The sequence below is a fragment of the Carassius auratus genome, chromosome 6 (genome assembly GCF_003368295.1).
Source record: "Carassius auratus strain Wakin chromosome 6, ASM336829v1, whole genome shotgun sequence".
NCBI lineage: Eukaryota > Metazoa > Chordata > Actinopteri > Cypriniformes > Cyprinidae > Carassius > Carassius auratus.
In genome coordinates this window covers 18,617,488-18,641,942 of record NC_039248.1, presented here as the reverse complement: position 1 = coordinate 18,641,942, position 24,455 = coordinate 18,617,488, and the positions used below count along the sequence as shown (strand labels likewise).

The window sequence follows — 24,455 nt, the reverse complement described above, 5'->3', positions numbered from 1 at the left end:
TTATTAATTATATTCAAGTTATATAGTATATGCACTGCTACTGAAATTGTAGAGAAGAAAAAAAAAACATTCATCAAAAACATCATCTTTCTGCTTCATCTGGGTACGTGAACATACAAAGCAACTTGTGTAATTTGATTCAGTCTGATGATATTATGAGATCTTAAATGATCTTGTTAAATCTGTGAAAGCAGTTATGCATTTAGCATCTGTTCAGTAACTTACTGAACTGAATATTCAATATGTACTTTTTTGTCTGGTCTCACTTTCTGTGTCTTTAAGTGTTATGAGTCTTATATCAGTTTAGTTGGTATTATCAGTATAATTCTTTTTGAAAATGAACTAATTATTATACTAGTAATAGTAATTTTTGTGTATAGGCAGATGTGTTGAGGGTGAAACTTTGTTCTTTCCTTTCTGCAAAAACAGAATTCTGCAGGAAACAATGATTTATTTACACACAAAACAATTCTTTAAATGACCAATAAATTATGATACTCCAGTTGTCTATAATTTAGTTGTTCCTTAAGGTTATTGAGAGATTTTGTAACCGCTTTAAAGGCTTTATCAATTTATATATTTCAAAAAGTCTCTGTAAAGGCTTCTTTATCTTTTCTAGTACTGCATGTGACATTCTTTGCAGTACTATTCATGGTTTATTAGGCTTTAAAAAGGTGTGACAGCCTAAACAGTGTTATCAAGTGCATTTAATTGCCCAATAAACTATTCTCAAATAATAGAAAATATCTAAACTGTTTTTAAAGCACGGCTATAATAGTCTCTTGAATGGGACTGTGAACTCTATGATCTTTGTGGTTTTGTGTACATGTCAGTTTGGGCTTTTTTAGAAATGTTGAGGTTTATAAATAGACTAGACCGTACTCCCTATCCGGCTGTTTCCATCTTATTTTAGTCTTACAGAAGTGGACCTCAGTGAGAACATCTCTAAGAGCGTCTTTTGAGAGTCTAACACAAACCGAGTGTATTCAAACAGAAGCCCATAGATTTAGCAAGATCCTTGTCCAAAGGATAGACTTCTACAGTTTGGTTCGATGTGTTTGACCTAAACCGTCTGTCATATAACCAGCTCTTTCTGCTTTAGATGTCCTGCATGTTTGTACTACTAATTTAGTACAAGGCTAATTTAATTTCTTTTCTTCTTACAGACAGAGTCTGATATTGATCTTAGCTCATATCATCAAAAAAGGTAAGGTTTAAACTTTCATACCCTGAGAGGTTTTCTGCATGCATCGTTTTGTACGTGCTTGGCAGGAGTCGACATGTGGTTTATATTAGATTGTCCTAGAAACATTTGTTCAGTACTTAATGAGACACGTGAACTAAATATTCTCTCTTTACTATGAGACATTCCTTTGCTCAAGGAACAACAAATGAGCAAAAAATACAAGCGTCACAAGTTGTCATTTCGCATTTCAAATGATTTAATCAGATACTCTTGGAAGTCATTGGCATTCACTGAACTGTCACAAAGTGAAGCGAACGAATGAATCAATGGATGAATGCATGAGCAGTGTCTTTGCTGTGGCATTTTAATTACTCCAGCAGTGATTTTACTCTTTGGTTCAGAGGTAGATTAGGTAATTATCTTCCATCCTAATAAAGACGATTCATAGCGAGTTTATGAAGTTACACAACACTGTCTTTTAAGTTTGTAAGCAGAGGAACTGGTATGAAAGAGCAATGAGTCAGAAACAGAAAAGTTATTATTCTCTTAAAAGGCCTGAGGAATTTTGATGAGCACATTTTTTTTTATAAGATTGAAGTTATTTCAGACTTGTTTTGTACTTATTCCAGTAGATAAAATGTTTGTGTACTAGTTGGCCTATTCATTTGCTCAACCAATCAAAGCTTTCCAGCTTGAGGGATTGGCCAGCCTACTTCTCTGTAAGCTAGCGGTGGCTGGATTTAATTGGCCAATTGTCTGCATTGACCTCGTCATCTCAGCTGCAGGAGGACACGCCCTCAGTCGACACCTTCAGAATGTAGCTTACAGTTTGTCTAGCACAAGTGAGAAACTGAGGAAGCAGGCAAATGCTGTTTAGTGTATCTTTATTACAAAAATGTATAGCTTTGTGAATCTAGTGCTAATAGACTTCGAGTGTTTCCTCTTTTTCTGATGAATAGAAAGAATTTGTTTTGCTTTCAGATCTAGTGCTGAACTTTGTGTCTACTGATAGTGGTGTTTTTATTGCAACTCTTCAGTTTTTTTTTAAAGCACACCACCACACACACTTACTGCAGTTGGGAAGTGGTTGACACTGTTTTAGCTGTGTTAGGGACTTTGTCGCAGCTTTTTTTTCTGTGGTTTGTGCCACCAGACAAGTTAGCCTAGTTAATGTCTTGACGCTTTTGTATATTTGATCACAAGGCATTAACGATATCTGATCACACCCCGCGAAAACATTGCATGACACACTGACATGTTTCATGGCTCCTTAACATGGCAATTGAATCTGCTGGTGGTGTGGTTAACTCACCCTTTAGCTCTTTTGGCTGAACTGAGTAGCCAGAGGTCATGCTGACACTGTTTGAGTCAGGTTTTAAAATCATCCATCATTAGCTCATAGCAGTGTTTGTGTTATCCTTAAGCTGCAGTAGAGAAATTCACAAGATACAGGCTTCATTTCTCTCAAACACATTGCTGTGCAACTTGACGTGCCACTTTCTGTTGTTAGTCCACAAATATGCAGCGAGTCTTGCTCCTGTGTGACAATGTCTTTAGTCAAGTGGCATGACTGATTTGTCTGTCACTCTCAGGGTTTGAGAGTCGTTATGAGTTTATTTTAGTGGTTTAACATAAGCCTTTCCTCGTGCAGATGTGTCAAACTGTTTGAGAAATTTACACCCTATAAAAAACATGAGTTATACCGCCAGTGGAGAGAGTGTGATCTCTATGGTAGAGTTGTACTCGCATCAAAGTGTTGAGTCTGTTGGCTGTCTAGACATAAAACAATAATGATAATATAGTAACTGTAATTTGTTATAATATTTAATTATCCATTATTTTTAAATATTGTTTTAATCCATATTTAAATAATAAGTGGTAATATTCATCATCAAAGCAGTTAAAAAAATAACAATTAAAGCACCTGGGGTCCTATAAAATCCTTTTTTTTTTTCTAAATTCAGTTTTCATTTTTCTGAATTAAATTATTATTATATAGTATATATTAGTATATAATATTAATCAAAAGGCATGTCTAATTAATTTGAATCATGAAACTTACATTATTAAATGGCATTATATTAAAAGCTTTACGAAATTTTGTTTTCCATGAATTTCTTTGATTTCGTTTGAATGGTTTCATTAAAGATTAATGATCAAAAAAATCTCTAATAAATTAACTTTACAAAATGTATTATTATTATTTAGATACCCCCGCCCCTCAGAAATGCTGTGTTTTGTATTATCAATTCTAGGGATGCACCGAATCCAGGATTCGGATTCGGCCGAATACTGGGCTTTTTGACGGGGTTCGGTTTCGGCCGAACCTTAGTTTTTTTTTTTCACCAAACCGAACCCTAGGCTTGCGCTACGCTGGTCGATGTCACGTGGCCGTTGATTGCGTGAAGGTGTTAATATGAGGAGGAGCACGGCCCGACAGTTTGCTCTAAACTAAACTGTTCAGGAATCTTGAGCGGCTGGGACGATTTATACTGCTGGGGACATTAGTTCCCACACTCGCAACCGGCTGTCACCTGTTAATGCAGAGCGTCTTGTTTTTTTTTTTGTTTTTTTTATTAAACTCTCATTTCATGTGAAATATTAGAGGTTTTACGTTAATTTAATTATGATGCAGGAGATGAGTGTGATCTTCCGTAATATTTTTCATAATATTTGGCTACTGTTCTAATCGTAGCCTATCCTATGTTATAAACGAAAACTAAACAGCCTACTATCCATGTTTATTGAGTTAATGTTCAATTACATTAATTTCAGTTAAGTCACCAAACATATTCTGATTTTTAAAAAGAAAAGAAAACACTTTTCTTTGCATTGCTGCACTTTTATTGAAAGGTTTTGGTTGTTTACTTGGGTAAGCATAAGCTTGGTAATTGTCAAAAACGTTTTTCTCACGTCATCCTGGCATAATGTTGCCTATTCTTTTTTTTTTTTCTTTTTTCTTTTTTTTAACAGTTAAAATAAAATAAAATGAAAAATACATTGCAGTGGACATTGTTTACTTCATTAATGTGTTTTACTGTGTTCATGGAATAAGGATGCGAGTAGGATTCGGTATTCGGTTTCGGATTCGGCCGAATCTTAAACAGTGGATTCGGTATTCGGCCGAACCCCAAAAATCTGGATTCGGTGCATCCCTAATCAATTCTAAATATTCCAGACTCCATGGGGCTTATTGCTTTTATTAAACGGTTGTTCCATAAACAAATAAAGTGTAATGATATAAATAAAAAAACGTAGTATTCCACCAACCTATGAAGTTCCTCAGAAACAGTTGTGGTTCCAACAAAGTGGTTGCTGAGCAACACACAGAAGTAAACAAGGTGTATTATTGTACTTTAATTTAAAAACCAATCAGAATCCAGGACCGCAACTATCCATATTACATTAAGTAGCCTAATATTTCTGTCATGGTTTCTTCAAGTTAAACCAAAGTTGACGAGTTAGTATGTAATAGGACTATGATGAATCCATAAAAAATTTGGCAAATTGTGACATTATTTTATATGTATTCTTGATTCTGCAATTCCGTCTGCGTTTTCCACATCACGGATCTCATAGGACCCTAAACACCAAATTTTTTATTCATTTGAACCAAACAAGACAGGTGTGGATACACCCTACATCTCTTCAGCCTCCCTGTGTCACCTTTTCTATGATCTTCGAAATTACAAAATCAACTACAATTCATGCTTAAGCTATTTTTGAAGTGAGTTTGCAACTGCATGCTAGAAACATTTTCTAGAACACCAATTTATGCCTGTGTCATCTGTTCAAAACAATGGCAATACCTTAGGCCACATTAGTTGGTTACACCCTAAAATCCCTGATATCTGATCTGAGGGACCATATCATTTATCACAGGTTCATTTCATTATTAAGTCTGCCAACTGCAAAATATTGTCTATATACAAGGAGGGTAGCATTAAATTAAATATGATTAAACAATACTGGAGTCATATTATAGACTTCAAACTCTCAGAAAATCTATGTGAGACTGTGGTTTGGTGTTTGAGTCAAAGGCTTGCCCAGTTGAAGCATGTTTCACCTGAACTTTTAATGTTTGGTGTAAACCTGATGCTTCCATGCCAGACAAAGCCTATTTGATACTGTGTATGTGTAAGTGTAGGTGTATCTTTCTTTTTGCCTGAAGAAAAATAGAGAGGCATTTTTCAATCCTCGACAGGCCATTTTGTGGTGTGTTATGGGGCAAAGTGAAAAAAAGCACATTGGATTCCAAGAAATAGTGTCTCTCATTGTCTCCACCTCATTTACAGTGTATCCTCTTTCTCCTGCAGTGCATCCTCTCAGCGGGGGAACAGCAGACCCATACGCTTTGAGCCTCCAATGCTGGACTTTCATGAACAGTAAGTCAACTCTCATCGGGTAGGTTTGGCATTTAAAACATGAAATTAAAACATCTGAAACACATATTTTTTCCCTAATTATTACGTAATTTTTCTTATATATATAAACTGTGATTTGGAAATTAAACTAGTCACAACACTTACAGCATACAAATGTAAATAAAAAATAATATAATACAATACAGTGTAATATAATATAATTAGGGCTGGGCAAGTTAACGTGTTATTATCGCGTTAACACACTGATTGATTAATGTTGACAATTATTTTATAGAACGTTAACAGTTTTATTTATTATTATGAAAGTCCGTTGCTCACTGGCTCTGAATACACATAGACAGATCATGGGTCACAGGAGGGGATGCTCCCGATCAAATTATTTAGGCTAAGCATCAACATTCACAAACCACTGTCCACTGTTATTTTTAACAGAAAATAATTCAACAAGCTCGTAATTATGACTTTATAAGTTGGAAATAGGAGGTTTCTGATAGCACGTGAAGACAGCAGAGAAATCTGCGTTCTGTTTCGGTTCGGTGCATACCGGTTCCATAGGATTGGTACTGGGTTTCGGTACCCAACCCTAGTTGTGTTATTGCACTCTTAATTTATGTAGTCTTGTATGTACTTTAGTATGTGTCCTTTAAAGAAGCTTAGTGCCAACACCCATCCCTACTTCATCTGATGCATTCGTTTTATTAGCTCACTCCCTGTGACTCAAGCATTGCTTTCACAAGTGATCATTCCTATGCTCTTTAAATCCTTTAACTTTGTAGGCAGGAAGTGAATGAACTTTTTTACACAAGGGTTCACTTGGGAATTTCTAATGGGGTTGTATAATAGCTGTGTTCAATTTAGAAGTAAGATGAAGTCTGTGTTTTACATTACTTGAAGAAACTTTTGCGTAACTTGTTTTGGTCTAAAATGTAAATGAAGAAAGGCACTCATAAACAAGTGTGAACCCACTGTGAAATGTTTGTTTCAAAATGTTGAAGAAGTTCTTCTTGAGAGCTTTGTTTTCCTTTCTATGTGCCCTACATAGTTGTCATTTATGTATTTTGGAATGTACTGTCAGTGTGTGGAGTTGTAAAACAAGCTTTCTGTATTGCCCTCACAAACATGGGTGTATGGGATATGGGATTGTTCTTCCAGATAAGTCTTTCTTCACTCCTCTTTAACTTCCTATGGAGTCTTTGCTCACAGCCCCGTCTCTCTCTCATTAGCAGCAAACAGTAGAACTTCAGATAAAGGAGCTCATTCATATCTTCTACTTTACTTTTATACTGATATCTTGTTCAATAAACCGTTTATCTCACTGTTTAACACAAGTGTTTTTTGTTTTTGTTTTTGATACTGAGAGAGAATTTTTGACAAATTTAGATTTTGTATTTAGTAATTATTATACTTGTATGTACTTTCTCATTTATACATGCATATAGAGTGATAAATGGGAATGAGCCACCTTAGATGCTGAATAGATTGTTATTTTTAGTTAACCTGATTCTGTTTCAATTTAACATATACAGATAATTTCAAGGGTAAAGCTTTGTTTGATGTCGCATACCATTCTGTCCTTTTGCTGGATGCTAAATATTATTTTGTCTCCATCCATAGGCCAGTTGGAATGCCAAAAATGGAAAAAGTTTACTTACACAATCCAAGTTCAGAAGAAATAAGTTTAATATCAATATCAGCAACAACATCACATTTTCATGCGTCCTTTTTTCAGAATAGGGTAAGTGTGATTTATTTATTTTTTTAATTTGTTTATATATATATATATATATATATATATATATATATATATATATATATATATATAATTGACTTATTTATTACGTACAGTATATTGACATTTATACGTTTGTAATCAGGAAGATTACATTGTTCGAAATGAAAATACGCTGATACAGAGAAAAACTAATTTGAAAAACAAATTAGCCCTGGTGAGCGTTAAAGAGTTTTATAAACATAAAAACAAAAATCTTGACCCCAAACTTTTAAATGGTAGTTTATTTATCACAGAAAGACTCAACCTTTGATCTACAAAGTACTGAGATGGTTGTGACTTCCTGTTCAAACCTAGCACAAAAGAACAAAAGAATTGTTATTTTAGCTTGTGTGCCAGCTGCTGGATGTGTGGTAAAAGCTCATCTTCTTGTTTGGCATGGGAGACGACATAATTCATGTCAGAGCTCACACCAAAGCTCATCTGATGAAGACCTCAGTGCTTTGTATATTTTTTTATGTGTGGAGGAAGTCACTGACCATCACCCTTACACACATTCACATCAGTAAAACAGCAGGACGTTGGCCTCACTGAAACTTCTAATTAAAGCTTTTAGTGTGTGTGTGTGTGTGTGTGTGTGTGTGTGTGTGTGTGTGCGCGTGTGTGTGTGTGTGTGTGTGTGCTCACACTCTAGGCGGTTATAAATTAAACACATCCCACCTGTTCCTGACACCTGCATAAATCAGCTCTTCTCTGCCCGGGCTAATAATTTGTGGCTAACAAGGTTACAACTTGTTTTGGGAGATGCATTTGAAATGGGATGATGCTACAAACAAGTTTTTCAGCATCATCAACTTATTCAGAGCTGGTTTAAAAATGCATTTGCAGCAAGCTGTAAACATCATGTTTATATTTAGATTCATTTAATGTAAACATAAATAATTTTATTTTAAATTATTTGTTTTAAATAATTGCTTATAGATTTTTTTTATTTATTTATTTTATCGATTAATTAATTTTTTCAAATTTTGTATTACATTTTTTAAATATTATATTAATATTGTTGTGCAATTGTAACAGACTGACAAAGTGAGTGTGATATGCATGAAGTGATGTCTGTAACATTGCATGCATGTAACATATTCCATCATTTGTTTACAGATAATTCCACCTGGAGGCAACACCTCATTTGATGTGGTGTTTCTAGCTCGAGTAGTAGGGAATGTAGAAAATACTTTATTTATTAACACATCACATCATGGAGTGTTTACATACCAGGTACATTGCATGCACTTATTAATGTTGTTCTGTGTTTGGTGCATAACTATGAATGCAGATATCCTAAAAGGCTTTTGACCGCTTGTTTGATTGCAGGTCTTTGGTGTGGGCATCCCCAATCCCTACAGACTCAGGCCCTTTGTAGGGGCCAGAGTTCCAGTAAATAGCAGCTTCTCTCCACTCATAAGCATCTTCAACCCTCACAGTGAACCACTGCAGGTACGCAAAACTCCTCGGCTCAGAATAGTGCTACTATTATATCATATTTTCTTTTACCGGTGGGCCATGTTGGTTGTGCAACTAAATTCTAAACCTGTCTGGATCATGTTCACATTTTTTTAAATGGTTTTAGGTTGTAGAAATGTACACTAGTGGAGGAGATCTACATTTAGAGCTGCCTACTGGACAGCAGGGTGGCACCAAAAAATTATGGGTTGGCATAAGTTTACTCACACTTCAGTGTGGTTGTTATTATAAATCACTCATGTGGTAGAATTGATTATTCTTATATGCAAATCTTTTGTGTGTTCCATAGGAGATCGCTCCATTCGAGACGAAGGGTGTGATGAGAGCCAGCTTCTCTTCTCGAGACGCTGAAAACCACACAGCCTTCATCAGAATTAAAACAAATGCGTCCAATGAGGACGAGTTTATCATCCTCCCTGTAGAGGTTGAGGTCACCACAGGTCAGTTAAAATAACCTTTCTTGATAACATTTGATCAATATTCTTTAGCACTGTCTGACTCATGGTTTGTGGATTTTCCCAGCACCTGGTATATACTCCTCCACAGAGATGCTGGACTTTGGTACGCTTCGATCGCAAGGTATGCACCCCCCCCCCCCCACTTCCTTTGATGATAGTTTCTTAGAAACAACAGATTGTTTGCAAGACACTGATACTGTGAAATAAAATAATCTCTATGTCCATTCAACTTTACAGATCGACCAAAACAACTGAATTTGCATCTGTTAAATTCAGGAGCAAAAGATGTATCGATCATGGTAATTTGTGGTTTATTTACATATCTTGTTTATACACTTTAAATAAAAATGTTGGGGTTGGTAAGTTTATATTTATGTCTTTGTGTTTGTGTGTGTGTGTGTGTGTGTGTGTGTGTGTGTTTAAAATACCTCTCCTATGCTCACAGTGTGTTTTGTTTTGTATAGAGTGTTAGGCCAACTCCGTCGAATGAAGCGGTCACAGTTGAGTTCAAGCAAATTACACTAAAAGCTGGAGAGAGCCGATATACCAAAGTTGCAAGTATTAGTTTTGATGGTAAGTACTGTTCTTTTTTGCGTCCCCTTTGACCTCTTATATAGATTATCCCATCACACACCTCTCCGTAGTGATTTGATAGTTAGTAAACAGGGTATTTTTATCAATAAGTCAAAAGTTCATAAGGTTTCTGTAATAATCATGTGCATGTTTGTTAGTGCAAAAAAGTATGTAGACCTAGTAATAACTTGGCCTGGTGCCATCAAAGCAATTCAAGTCTGTTTATAATTTTTACCAAAGCTCTTTCATTCTTGATTTATTTTAAGACATTAGTAGTTATTGTTTTACATGGAACAGAATGTTTGTTTACAGATATAAGTGCAGAAATAATCATGTTTTTTTTTTTTTTTTTTTTTACATTCCAGCTTCAAAAGCAAGAAGATCAGACCAGTTTTCTGGAAAAATAACAGTGAAGGCAAAAGAGAAAAGCTACTCAAAACTTGAAATCCCTTACCAAGCTGAGGTTTTAGAGGGGTGAGATTTCTTTACTCATTCACCATCATATATATATATATTAGTTTTGTAACTAGTTCACAATGCGTTTATGCTCATCGTTTCCAGGTACCTGGGCTTCGACCACACAGCCACTCTGTTCCACATCAGAGACAGTCCTGTAGATCCAGTGGATAGGCCCATCTACCTCACCAATACTTTTAACTTTGCCATATGCATCCACAACGTGTCTCTCCCAGGAGAAGCCAAGACTATGTTCAATGTAAGCTAATTTTCTAGCCTCTGGATGTGGGTAATCACATTTTTGTCAGCAGAAAACCTCTTTATAGTGTTGAATTAAAACATTTGTTTCTTTTTTAACAGGTGCGTAATTTCAGCACACCAGTTCTTATCCCTCCCCATGAGTCCCGCTATATTTTCTCCCTTCTGTTTCGACCAGTGGGACCCTCCATCCACATCGACAGCAACATTCTCCTCATCACGAATGCTTCTAAATTCCACCTGCCAGTCAGGGCCTACACAGGCTTCTTGGAGGTCTGTTAGAAACAGCCTACATGTGACGAAATGTCACTAATGTACCCCAGTTATGAATTTTAGACATCAGAAATTTATTTTAGAGATTGATTGGCCATGGTTTGACTTTGCTTTCTTACCTAACAGCCCGTTGTTCTTCCTCCCTGTCTCCGAGAGCACATCCTCGACTTTGGTGTTCTCAGTGCTACAGACACAAGCAGTTTAGTGTTTGTGGTGGTCAACAGCAATCCAATTGAGGTACAAGGTCATCATGTTCAGTACAGTTTGACATTTTGTCATTTGGATAAAAAATAGCCGTTCTTTTTAAGCTTTTGAGACATTACTGGAGTGAGCAGTGATGTAGATATGGCTTTTTCTCTACAAATAAATTATATAGATTATATCAATTATAGAGATTTCTCTGTCCTTACAGTTGGAGATAAAGTCATGGTTGGTGACAGGAGACAGTCTGTCAATGGAGTTGCTTAACACAGAAAGAGGGAACAGAAGTACAGCACTGCGCAGAACACAAGAGCTCCAGAACACATCAGCCGCCCAATACAAAACCGTAAGAGCATCCGCAACACTCCAGTGTTACCAAAATGTATAAGTTTGGACAGTTTTACACAGGGCACAGCTTGTCTTTATGCCGGCTTATTCATTAACTAAGAATGATAACTCTGTATCTCATAATAAATATGATAAGGATTTATAATCCACATACAAAATAGGGGATGCTGAGTAATGGTGAAACTTCAATGCAAAGAACTGAAATGGCATAGCCTCCTACAATAAACAGAGATAACATTTTATTTTATGAAACTGTTATGTATTCTAAACTTTTTATGATGTTTATGTCAGTGAAAATGTTGCAGATTTTAAAGTTTGGAAAAATAACTCCGTACATGGCTATCTCAGATTGTACAGATTGTATTATATTTGCAGGCAGTCATAGGACTTCCGGTGGAATCTTTGCATGTCCGTACTTGTGGTAAAATTGCAGAAGTGTTGCAAGATTTGTGGTTTTGGGTTACTGCAAGCAATGACATTATTTGAGACATTTTTCATTTCCCAAAGACCCCAAGTAAGGCAATATAGACCGAGTGGGCCAGTTAGAAATGTTTGAGTTAGAACACTGTCTTTTGTATACATCCTAATAAACTTAAATTGGAGTATATATGTGCATCTGTTTAGGAAAAGCAGGATTGCTACAGAACATGTAGGTGTTTTTAACTCCGTATTGCATGTCTGTTTCCTCACAGGTCATTTTAGCCTCAGGCTACTACGCAGCATTTAAAGTCACTTTGGTGGCAAAAGCTCTAGAGGGCATATATGATGGAGCCGTACATATTACAACAGACTATGAGGTATGTGTTTGACCCAGAAACTGTTACCTCTGTTCTTCTTTTCCACAAAATGGTGTTGGTTGTTGTGCTAAAGCTGGCGCTCGAGAAGAGGGATCTGTGAACTTTAAAATAAGTAATACCATTGATAAATGTTAGGGGTGCGAGAAAAGAACAATAGCAATAGCAAACTATAGCGATTCCTTTTCAAATAAGATGCCGTTGTATACGTTTTAAGCCGCTGCAAGAAAGCAAAGCCATGACAGAGGCAGAGGATCTAACCTCTTGGAGAATTCTTTCTGCATGTTCACGTTTTGAATCCCAAATGTGGAAACACTTTGGATTTTTCGCACTGCCGGGAAAAGATGACTAAACTTGACTAAAACCATATGCAAAGTAACCTAGAACTTTCTTTTATTTCAGAAAGTTTTTATTTTTATTTGTATACGTTTTTTATACATTTTGTTGAACGTTTGATGAAAGTTGAAAGTTTCATGGTTCAAGGTATTTTAAAATATGCACTGTAATAAAAGTTCAGAAAGGTGTGATGCATAGCTTTTGTTAAAATGACTCATTTACAGTCACTTCAAGGGTGCGTCCAAGTTTTTTCCATTGTCTAGTATTTAATAAGCAAACAGAATCACATGTGAATGTGGATACATGTGAGTATATATATAATAATTATGTAAAAAAAATAAAAAAAAAACTGTTAGAATATTTTTATTTATAAATCAGTGACTGTGTTCTCACAGAGACCCATTTACACATGTATGACAGTGGCACATTTTAACACCACAATGGAAACAAATGAGCAGTGCTTTCCAAGTCTTCAGTTGTTCTGTGTCTATTTCAGATACTGACCATCCCTGTAAAGGCTCTCATAGCAGTAGGAACATTAAGCTGTTCACCTAAACAAATCATTCTTCCTCCTTCATTCCCGGTAAGTAAATCTAATTAAGTTAATCTAATTAGGTAACCTTTTTTTATCCTCAGTGTCCTTTTCAAAATTATAAGTCATAAGTATTCTTTTGTCTCTATTTAAAAAAAAAAAATAATAATTCAAAATGACCTGTTCATTGAGATTTCAAAGTAATGAAGACACGTGTAATGTGAGCATGTGTGATTCATCCTTGCTTTTACCCCCAGGAACTGTTTGAACACCACTCCCTGTGTCCAGTGCCATGCGCTAACATGACCTGTTTTGCAAACCACTGTTATTTTTAAACAACAGCAGACCATTCATTAGGTTTAGGACCATTTTAGAATAGTTTTTTTTTTACTGTGTGTGTTTTTTTTTTGTGTGTAGGGAAAAGTTGTTCACCAAGGATTCAGCATCCAGAGTTCATTCTCACAGAAAGTTAGGCTTCATCAAATTCGCGCTCTCACAGAGGATGTCCGGTTTTACTATAAACGACTTCGCAATAACAAAGTGGAGTTGGAACCCAGACGAAAGTCCAAGGTGCCAGGCCCAGTTACAACACTATAATGCTTTTCTAAATCTACCCTCACTTAAATGCACCTGCCCAAAGTTTGCTCCATTTATTTTATGCTATAACTACAATAGTACAATTTACAATAATTTTGGATGAATGAGATGTTTCATGTCCTGAAAAATTAATTTGAGTTTTTTTTTTACTCCTTCTCCAGATAGCAAACATTTATTTTGATGCCAGCTTGCAGTGTGGTGATCACTGTTATGTGGGATTACCGTTTGTATTAAAATGTATGCTTTCTGTATCTCAAAGTCTTATTTTCTAATTTACTTGTTTTTTTTAAAGCATGGGTTTCATTTAATACTCCTCTTGTATGTTTTGTTTTTCCTGCAGCTGAATCAAGGCCCCATGGTTTAGTTATGCAGGAGGACATATGGGATGCTGATGTAGATCTACATCAGCGGCTCCTGAAAAGATGGCGGGAGCTCAAAGAGCAATCAGGACTCGAGTGAGTCCGACACATCTGGCTTTAAAGCATTTTTAGATTACCATGCAAAAGATGTATAGTATCTTTGATGTGATTCTCTTGTTTGTTTAGGGTTGAAGCTTTCTTTGAAGTGAACACAGATCTGCAGAAGAATGTGCAGGCCAAGATCTTAGCGCAGCTCACATGGCCCTCGCTGGTCAACTCATCACAACAGATTCATTTTCCTCTCACAAACACCAACAGCTCATCGGTGAGTGTAGACACGAGTCAGCTCACTTGAACACATTTAACACATCAACTGTAGTATTTTCCCTCAAGTCAAATACATTGACTTGAACTTGCGTCTTTGTAGGAAGAGGAAGTGATTCTAGAAAACTCAGCCGATGTCCCAGTCTACGTTCAGGTTGTTCCTTTGGCTCTTTACCCGAATCCATCAGTGTTCACAGGCCGACTTGCTGACAGGTGAGGCACCTTCTATGCACTAAACCATTTATAGACCATGTTTTCATGTATGAAGATCTATTTATATTATCTGTGAAAAATAGCAAGTGTGATATTATAAAAACTAAATATAGCTAGCTAATTCAATTGAAAAAAAAAATAGAGCTATTTAAGTAATCTTGTGAAAGTCCTGTATTTTTTCATATCACAGTATGTATCATAGAAATTTTTGCTATATCGTGTAGCACTGATACTGATTCATCTTATGTCTTTTGCTGTTCTTAAAGGTTTCCTTTAGGAAAGTTGTCTAACATCAACCTTGACATGAATACACTGGAATTCCAGGTTTATAAAAATCATGTAAGTAACAATTTAGTCACACTTTGTTGTTTAATAGAATACATTTTACTTAATTCTTCCACTTTCCAAAATTCTTTTTAGGATATCCAGCAAAATTAAGAATTGCTGTACAGTGGTTTTCTGCTGCTAATGATTTCTGTATGTGTGTCAGTCTTCAGTGATGAAGAGTTCCACAGGATTTGTTGAAGGTTTAACTCGGCCCTATGTATACAACATGCTCCTTATGCCTGGGGAGGTGAAGTCCTTCAACGTTCGGTTTAGACCCATCACCAGTCATAGTGTCTCTTCTCTGCTAGTCGTCAGGTGAGCTTAGTTTGCCAAAATGAATGCAGAAAATAGAATGCCATGGGAGTACTGTTGTACATTACCCTTGTCACGTTTGCGCAGGAACAACTTGACAGTAGTAGACTTGATCATGGTTCATGGTCAAGGCACCACCGAGAGTCTGAGACTGGCTGGTAAAACCCCAGGTCTCGGCAGCTCTCTGAGGTTTAAGCTCAACGAGGCATTTCTCAAAGACTGTTCTGAAGGTAAGTGTCAGAAATTTCAGATGTTTTTTATTGCTATAAACTAGTTTGAGATTCTGTACCTCTATTTACATACTACTTATGCTTACTAAATGTCTGTGTTACTTATTTCTTCAAGCTAAAGCCAAGGAACCAAACTTCACTCTTCGAAGGACTTTCAGGTTGGAGAACACGGGGCTTCTTCCAATTCACATCCGATCTATGGAGATCAGTGGCAACGCATGTGAGGGTTATGGCTTCAAAGTTCTCAACTGTGAAGAATTTTCACTCAAACCAAACACTTCAAAAGACCTCGTCATACTGTAAGTGATTTCATGGTTTTCTGATTTCTATTATTATTTTAATAATTCTGTTGTGCTAACCAAGTCTGCATTTATTCTGAACAAAAAGTTAGTAAAACCAATAATATTGCAATTGCACTGCTATTCAAATATTTCGGGTAAGTAATATTAATACTTTAATTCAGTAATGATGCCTCAGCAAAGATGTTTTGAATGTTTTGAAATAAGTGCTGTTCTTTTGAATTTTCTTTTATTCATCAAAGATTCTATGTATCATGTATCATGATTTTCACAACAATATTAAGCTGTTTTCAACATTGGCAATAAAAAGACCCTTTTTTAATAGTAGCTATAATTGAGCACCAAATCAGCATATTGGAATGGTTTCTGAGTCACAGTTTGAGTAACTCTTTTGAGTAACTCTCTTCTGTGTTGTGAATTCTTACAGGTTTACACCAGATTTCACATCATCCAGAGTGATCCGGGAGCTGAAGTTGGTGACTGCGGGGGGTTCGGTGTTTGTGTTTGTGCTGAATGCGTCACTGCCATATCACATGCTGGCAGTGTGTGCTGAGACCCTTCCCCGACCCAACTGGGAGCTCGAGCTCTACATCATCGTCTCCCTCATTATGAGGTCTGATTTCTCATATCTGATCACCTGATGGCTAAGAAAGTCCAAATGATGCCTTTGTTTACACGGCACACAATTCTGATTTGTTTGTTTTGTTTTAATCTAATGTTTAGAATTTACTGTCCACAATGCTTTTTTCAGATTTATTGGGGTTTCTTTCTATAAAAAAAAAATAATTAAAAAAATAGACTAAAGCGAGTCATGTGAAAGGGGTCATGAACTGAGAAATCTAAATTGATCTTTTAATAAATACGATGTCATCGCGCAATAAAAACATTTTGTACGTTTCAGAACTCAAAACTCTCTCGTTAGTCTAAAAAACAGCTTATATTGAAGCGTCTGCCAAAATGCCAAGTTGTGGAATGTGCCATTTTATGATATAATAGTGTGGCTAAACACCGCCTCCACAGAAGATCAGCGTCTGCCTCTACATCATTGCCTGTTTAGCCCCGCCCACTGATTTGCGCATGTAGTGGGTAATGACAAAGGCAGTGGCAAAGGCAGGTCCATGCAGACACCAAACAAGACTGTGTCAGTAAGAACTGGGTACTTTGTTCACTTCATTTTACCACGGATTCGTTTACAAGCAACAGACAATTCGACACTGGATTTTCAGAAAGATTAAAACTAAAAGACAATGCTGTGCCAATTTATTGGATCCGATGTCACCCCACACAAGTGTGAGTAACTCTCTTAATTACGTGATCACTATTACTTTGTCTGTTAAACGGATCGTTTGATGAGTATTTATGCGTTTTTAACCTAAATCACAGCAACGTCCATCTAAGAAGGATGTCGGCTATCAAACATACACAACTGTTAGCTAATCATAGAGTCTACAATCTGCAACACCTTTTAAAACATTGTTCTAATGAGGGGGGTCAAAATATGACAGAAAATAGCCTATAACTTCTAAATTATGATGTTTATTTTTTTTATGTGAATATCTTGATAACATAAGTGGACCTCGGGAGAACAGTACAAAATCAAAACTACAAAGCCAGTTCATGACCCCTTTAAACAAATGTTTGCTTGTAGAAATTATGTAAATTGTGCATTGTTTATATTGTATTAGGAGTATTTATCTCATTCTTTTTAATGTATAATATTGCTATATTTTAAACCCCTGAGATTAATAACATACGTGTCTGATATTTCTCTAGCTCCATGTTCCTGCTGGTCATCGCTACTGCCTATCTGGAGGCGCAGGGAATATGGGAGCCTTTCAAACGACGGCTGTCTGTGGAATCCAACTCTCCCATGGAGACTGGAAAACCGTTCGATCTCAGGGAAATTGTACGAATTCAAAGTGATGCTAAGTGAGTGAGAATATTTTTTTAATTTTATGCCCTTAACTTCTAAAGAAGTGTAAATTCTTATTTGATTTGCATTTTATGTAAGATGCTTTACAAAATGCATTTGATCTGTTGCAGCTTGAATGATTTTGCCGACTCAAACCAGAACTCGACAAGAGGAATGTACGGGTCGAGCGTTGGTGGGCGGGCTGGGGGTCGGCAGGGTGGTCCGCACTCCAGTTCCAACAGCAACGGTGTTCTGCCAGACAGCAAGCCCAGATCTGGTTCAGGCCGCTCTGGATCTATGCAACCCTCCTCCAGCTTTCCGCTCAATAAAGATAGCGGCCAAGGACTCAGCCAGCTCACTAACCGAAAGGCCCGGAGTTCCAAACAGCAGCAGCAGGGCTCGGGCCTCATTGAGGACCTCCCGAGCTCAGGACCCTCACAGTCCAACAGCACAAGGGCCAACAGTACAGAGGAACAGGATTACAGCCGACTTATGGCAGCTATGGATAAAGACCTCGACAGGCCCGAGTCGCCTGCCATTAACGTGTCTTCAGAACACAATTCACAACAGTCTTCACAAAACAAAGGTAATATATAACAATATATCAGCATATCAATATAGATTAATTTATCACAATTTGCACAATAATAATATTAAAATGATAATTTGTTAAATTACTTCTGTTTTCCAGTGCTTGATTCAAAAGGGAAAGTGAAGAATAAAACAAAAGCTCTTAAAAAGAAAGAGGAGAAAGAGAGGAAAACAAAGGGAAAGACTCAAGGAGAAGATTTAAAAGAGCCACTGGCAGACAACGATGACAGCTCTTCTACTACCACAGAGACCTCTAACCCAGACATGGAGGCCAATATTAAAGAGGTACATATGCATAAAAATGTGCTAGACCCACCTGAGAAAATCCCAAAACACACTTGCTCTAAAATGTACATTCTAATTGCACTCTCTGACTATAATTTGTTTTATTAACCAGGAGTCAGTGAAGATGAAAGGAAAGTCTGTGTCAGTGGACAATGGAAAAGAAAGAGAAGAAATTACTCCCTCCCCCACTAAACCAAAAACTAAGAAACAACCAGCCGTAAAGAAAGAGAATCAAGTGGAAAAATCCAGGTTTGTTCAGAGCTGTCACTGAAGTTGATGTGTGATTTCTGTGTCACTAGGCCCCCGATACTGATGGTGAAGAGGTAGGATATGCCTGCATTGCCATGTGCTGCTCTGCTGGGAGCTGTGCTTGGATGAATATTTAAAAATGTGCTGCACGCAATCCTCTCAATAATACAACAAACACACCACAATGATGACAGCAGTGAGAAAAGAGCAGTTAGGAAAGCATCTGATCACAGGAATGTGAATGTTTTCATCATTACTCCAGTCAAGTCTTGTTTACTTGTATAGTGCTTTAATAAAAATGGCTTAAAGTCCATATGAAATCCAAATTTTGACTTTATTTACTTTACTAGCACATATTGCTAGTCTTTTTGTAAACAATTAATCCAAGTTAAACCAAGAAGAACAAAAAAATAGTTTGTCTTAGTAATCTTTAATCAAACTCTGAGCATTTACTTCCACTCTGGAATGGCATTCCTTTTCTGATGACGTCAGTTTGAGAACATTGCTAGATTGCTACGAGTGAGCGACAGAGAGGAGGAGCGCAAACAAAACCATGCCGTCTATTCAATATTCCGTTTCAGCTTGAAATATGTCACTACAATGAAAAAAGTCGGCAGCAACTTCTTGTTCACACAGACTTTAAACTGCTTTACAGTGAAAAAAAAAATGTCAGTATCACAAAGTTCAATTTCAACTATACAGTATCTTTCCAGTGCATTTACAGTTTCTCTGTAAAGAATACATTTTATGTCAAATAAAGTGGAGCCCCAGACCACATCAACCTATTATGTAAACCAGACATGCACCCATCGATCGGTCAAGGATCGAAATTCCAGGCCAGGATCAGTGACCGGCCGATCAGTCTCGCTTCTTTTCAAGCCGATCCGTTTTGTTACCAGTGATAGAGGCAATAACGTCAGCCGCATATTCTTGCTCTCTTCTCTCCGATGACCCTTTCTCTCTCACACACGTCTCATGAAAAACAACCGGACATGAAAAACAACCGCGAACTCGGCAACACTGGTTCAGGTGGAGCGGCATTAACTACAAAGAGCCATAGTCCACCGACAAGCTGCGCAAAATCGCTTTCAAAATCGACAAAGAATAGCCTCCGATTTTGAAATAGATTTTGTGTTGATTGTCAGTAAACTAAGGCTCTGTGTAGTAAAGGCCAACCAGTGTTGCCAAGTCTGCGGCATCCCTAAAATGCAAATTTTACCAAGGGAACCCCGCCAAAAAATGTGTATTTTATCGCCCAGAATGAAACGCGATTGGGCTAGTTTTGAGAAGTAATTGGGCAGGTTTTGTTTTGAAAACCTGGCAACCCTGATCTTAACCCACATGCTGGAGATATACTACTAATCACAGGAGTGCCTTTACTGACAAGATGCGCATGAAAATCGCATTTGATTTTTTGCACAGCCCTACTTTAATTTCTGTAGTATTTCTTACCTCGATAAAAACTTAGTTAACATGAAAAACGTAGTTTCAGAACTCTCTTTATTCTATTGCATTTATTTGTGCTGTTGTTTGCAATTTTTTTTATTTGTTAAAATTGCAATCGGTGCATCTCTAATATAAACATCATGGACCAATGGCAGATTGACAAAGTTCAACAGCTAATAAAAGACTGGAAATACATGCTCCTGAGCGATTTCGAAATGCCAAATTGGACTCCAAATGAATTTTGAATAGGTTTGGTTTAAAAATGCTGCACACCTGTTCGTTCTTCAAGAGGGGTCTAACATTTTAAACTTTTCATCAGACTTACATAGGTTATCTTCACCATCTCCATCATTACTCTCACTCTGATTCTTTTTTAATATCAGTGTTTTTTCTGTACAGCTCCCTAGAACTCCCTTATGTCACTCCCCTGGAAAAACAGGATAAGCAGCGCAAGACCTTCACCAAAACCCTTGCCAATACAGGAATTCACAGTGTCCCCAAACCACGAGCTCTGAGCAAATGTAAGTGTCAGATTTCAGCTTTTCCACCCAACTTTGGAATCCCTGTTAACTCTAGAAACCATTTTGAAACCCCTTTTATTCTGTCTGCCTGAGTAGTCAGTGGGAAGATGGGTGATGATCGGCCATCTCAACTTGGAAAGTTTGCAGTCAATGGCTCCATGCAGGAATTGGGTCATAGCAGCGGATCAGATGGAGAGAAAGAGTCCCCCCCACCAGAATGGGATGTTCCTCTCAAAACTGGCAACCGTAAGCAATGAATCTGGAAGCATAACCTGTACTCCATGTTGAGTCAGTTTGTTACTTTATGTACTTTTATCTAAGTATCTAAATATTTGTGTCATATGTTTTATTAGCAGCGGACAGTCTTCAGCAGATATCTATGCAGACAATGTATGCAGACTCCTTCCTGAAAGGCCCCAGTTCAGTCATGTCCAGAACCTGTTCACCACCCCCGACCTCCCCTGTCCTGGTACCTCGTGGAAGCTACGGCAGTGTGCCTCACACCAGCAGGTAACTTTAATTGGCGTGTGCTTTCAAGTGCACGTAATAATAGAACACATTTGGGTAGGGCCTAAAATAACACTTTGCAAGTGCCAAATGTGAATAAGAATCAGTGTTGGCGAGTATATGAAAAAATTTGGCGCCCCATTTTTCATAAATACTTACAATGCCTGAGAACACGACATTGTTTAGCACAAAAAACAAATCCCAAAGACTGTTGTAATTATATAAATATGTAATCTGATGTGCTGTGCATTTCAAAGTGTGAACTTTTCATGTGAGTAATGCTGCTTTGAAGTAAATGCTGCTCCACATCTGTCAAAATCTGTCAATAGAGAGGCATTTCAAAAGATGTTTCCCTGCCAAAGTAAAAGCAAAGGTTTAACATCTGAAATTAAAGGAAAAACAACAATAAATGTTAGAACTGTAATTTTAATGTTATGTAAAATAATAATAATCACAAAGTACTTTTAAAATTCAGTATTATACTGATCATTTTGTGTCTTTATTAATTAATGAATTATAATAGATGAATAAAATAGTATTTATTAATACTAAATAATATAGTATTTTTTTTATTATTAATAATAATAATTACTAAATATTTTTTATTGATAATAATTGCAATTGTGTGTGTGTGTGTTTTTGTTTTGTTCTTTAACATATAATGCACATACAGTTCCATACTTTTAAAATTTATTTTCGGCCAGTAAATTGGTGATTGGACAGTGTGGCTAAATTTTAGTTTTAGAGCCTGCATTTGGGTTATTGGCATCAAGGCATTTCCTGGTTTTATCAAGTTTGTGCAGGAAACCCATGAGAGTCATTGTTTTTCTTGTATATTTTTACAGCGAGGCTAATTTGAAGGCTCCAGGGAATAAGCTGACCAAGTCGGCCTCTCTGCCTGGTCAAAATGGAAATCCAACTTTCGCAGCTGTAGCTGCTGGTTATGACAAAAGCCCTGGTGAGTTTGCATGGATGCATGAACTGGAAATCTGAGTTTTTTTTTTACTGATTATCATTTTTTAACGCTGATATCTATTTTTAAAGTGCCCCTTGCCACAGATATACATGTAAATGTTACACAAGTGGTGTGCTGTTGTTGTACAGGTGGCAGTGGCTCAGCTAGTAAAGCTGACAGTCTAGGGAAGGTGACACTGTCTCACATGACATCAGTGGAGAGCGATGGATCGGACAGGTGCAGTGGCTTAGAATGAAACATCATTTAACCTTCTTTCTCATCTGTTTTACAAATGTATTTATAATTGTGAAAAAGATTTATAATAATAATAATTATCTTTTTAGCTCTGGACTGTGGAGCCCCAGCAGCCCCAGTTTTGGGCCAGTTAATGCTTTCTCTGCTTTTGGACCCAACAACCCACTTAATCTTTCTGGAGGTATGCAAAATGTTTAAATAAAATGCAAAATGTTCAAATAAAATTGCATTCAATGTAACCAATATTGTGGTTTTTCTCTGTATTAGTTTTCAGAGGCATGACTGTTCCCAAGAGTTCAGAGCCCCAGCAGAGTTGGCCTGACTACACTCCGATGTCCCCAACCATCTGGGATACTGAGCCAAATAATTCCTGGGCTACCAGCACTGGATCTCCTGCAACGCCAACAACTGTAAGATATCGCTTACTTGACACATTGTCATGTCTCCTTCAGATGGACACATTCAGAAATGACTGTGACTTTTTTTGATATCAAGGTTATTTTGAGATTAATCTTGAACCATCACACACAAGTGTTTGGATCAGCAGTTTAAAAAAAAAAAATACATGTATTCAGCAAGGATGCATCAAATTGATCAAAAGTTACAGTAAAGACATTTATAATGTTACAAAAGATTTTTATTTTAAATAACTTTTAACTTTCCATTCCATACTCTACAATACACCTGTGACCTCATCACTTCAGAATCGCCGTGTTTGTTTTGTTTTTCTTGCAACCGTTCTGCTTAATGGTATTATCATTTGTAGTTTTGATCAAAGAAATGCAGCCTTGGTGAGAATAAGAGACTTTTCTCAAAAAAAAAAACATAAGAAAACAGTAGTGTGTGTGTGTGTGTCTATATATATATATATATATATATATATATATATATATATATATAAGTCAGATACTTAACATTTTTCAGATTACCCCTGACTGTATGTAAAGGTAGTTCTGCAGGTTATGAGATAAAAATCTTTCTCTTTCTTCCTGTCTCCAGTCCATTTTGGGGAGTGCGCACAGTCCCTGGTCCTTCAGCAGGTCCATCTGGTCCACTGGCAATGACTCCACCCTGCACTCCTTCAGTCCTCCTACCTCCTCCGCTCTCCCTAACTTGGTCAGCCACACTGCGCCTCCCACACCTCCCCCCAGTGACATAGGCCGCACCTACAACCCCTGGAGCATGGGGTGGTCTCCCTCACTCAGTCGCTTGAACTCGGAGCCCTGGCCTAACAGCCCTGACAACAACAACGGCATCTGAGACACAACAGCCCACTGGGCATCAGAAAAAATGCAGTGGTTTCTAATCTTATTTTATTTTTCCTGGTTGAACAGTATGTTGTACACCAAGATCATTTTAATTATTGGAAGAAATCTGGACCAATGTCCACTGGAGACCCAGTATTGCATTTACAAGTCCCCCTCAAAATACAATCCTATTTATTTTAGTGGGGTATCATAAAAATGCCTTAAGTTCGAAGATTGAAGACATTGGCTTAAAATGCTATTGCCCTGGTAGGGGTGTTTTTCTTTACGATTTTAGATATTCCCTGTTTTGAGTGATACTGCATTGGAATTAAAGTGTATGGTCCAGTATTACTGTATTGAAATGCAGGATGCAGTGTTACTCAACCTTAAAATAAGCACTTTGTGTAAAACCCCACTCCTACAATGCTGTCATTTTGGTTTAAGATGTTTTCATTCATTTTAGAACATTTTCCGGCCATATTTGTTGGTTGATTTAACTTTTGGAAAGATCCAAGTGGTTGCTAAGACTATAATTACCACATTGATTTGAACCCCTCCGAGTCAAAGCCAAATCGTAAATGATTTCAGGATTCAGATTTTATTTTTTATTTTAATTGCCCTCTGCTAAAAGTGAAAAGCTTCATTTGCTGGAATTGGCTTTTAATTTGAGGGAGCTTAAAGAACTTGAAATGTGTTCTGTGCGTCATTCATTTGTCACTTCAAGAGTGAATGTTTTGGTCACATTGGTTGAAATAAACATATCGGGCTGGAAT

The 24,455-nt window shown here is 37.0% G+C and overlaps 1 protein-coding gene across 3 annotated transcripts in view; it reads left to right on the top strand.

The window, feature by feature from the left end:
- The window catches only part of tmem131 (transmembrane protein 131), a 31,649-nt gene extending 7,195 nt beyond the window's left edge, over nt 1-24,454 (top strand). Inside the window, exons 3-41 of one of the 3 annotated variants that reach the window (XM_026264385.1) lie at nt 1,167-1,207; nt 5,503-5,571; nt 7,186-7,306; nt 8,462-8,578; nt 8,675-8,797; nt 8,931-9,011; nt 9,114-9,264; nt 9,347-9,403; nt 9,520-9,581; nt 9,747-9,855; nt 10,221-10,329; nt 10,417-10,570; nt 10,672-10,842; nt 10,969-11,079; nt 11,255-11,389; nt 12,084-12,188; nt 13,018-13,104; nt 13,471-13,623; nt 13,812-13,887; nt 13,991-14,105; nt 14,196-14,334; nt 14,437-14,546; nt 14,813-14,885; nt 15,037-15,188; nt 15,273-15,415; nt 15,531-15,714; nt 16,142-16,327; nt 17,488-17,643; nt 17,758-18,212; nt 18,318-18,502; nt 18,615-18,751; nt 20,597-20,718; nt 20,815-20,964; nt 21,075-21,228; nt 22,071-22,183; nt 22,330-22,417; nt 22,525-22,616; nt 22,703-22,845; nt 23,435-24,454. In XM_026264385.1, the coding sequence (XP_026120170.1) occupies nt 1,167-1,207; nt 5,503-5,571; nt 7,186-7,306; nt 8,462-8,578; nt 8,675-8,797; nt 8,931-9,011; nt 9,114-9,264; nt 9,347-9,403; nt 9,520-9,581; nt 9,747-9,855; nt 10,221-10,329; nt 10,417-10,570; nt 10,672-10,842; nt 10,969-11,079; nt 11,255-11,389; nt 12,084-12,188; nt 13,018-13,104; nt 13,471-13,623; nt 13,812-13,887; nt 13,991-14,105; nt 14,196-14,334; nt 14,437-14,546; nt 14,813-14,885; nt 15,037-15,188; nt 15,273-15,415; nt 15,531-15,714; nt 16,142-16,327; nt 17,488-17,643; nt 17,758-18,212; nt 18,318-18,502; nt 18,615-18,751; nt 20,597-20,718; nt 20,815-20,964; nt 21,075-21,228; nt 22,071-22,183; nt 22,330-22,417; nt 22,525-22,616; nt 22,703-22,845; nt 23,435-23,695 (5,190 nt within the window). In that variant the 3' untranslated portion in view covers nt 23,696-24,454. Of the gene's footprint in view, nt 1-1,166; nt 1,208-5,502; nt 5,572-7,185; nt 7,307-8,461; nt 8,579-8,674; nt 8,798-8,930; nt 9,012-9,113; nt 9,265-9,346; nt 9,404-9,519; nt 9,582-9,746; nt 9,856-10,220; nt 10,330-10,416; nt 10,571-10,671; nt 10,843-10,968; nt 11,080-11,254; nt 11,390-12,083; nt 12,189-13,017; nt 13,105-13,470; nt 13,624-13,811; nt 13,888-13,990; nt 14,106-14,195; nt 14,335-14,436; nt 14,547-14,812; nt 14,886-15,036; nt 15,189-15,272; nt 15,416-15,530; nt 15,715-16,141; nt 16,328-17,487; nt 17,644-17,757; nt 18,213-18,317; nt 18,503-18,614; nt 18,752-20,596; nt 20,719-20,814; nt 20,965-21,071; nt 21,229-22,070; nt 22,184-22,329; nt 22,418-22,524; nt 22,617-22,702; nt 22,846-23,434 lie in introns of all 3 variants that reach the window. The other 2 variants (XM_026264384.1, XM_026264386.1) reach the window with 2 other exon arrangements.
- The last annotated feature ends 1 nt before the right edge of the window (nt 24,455 follows it).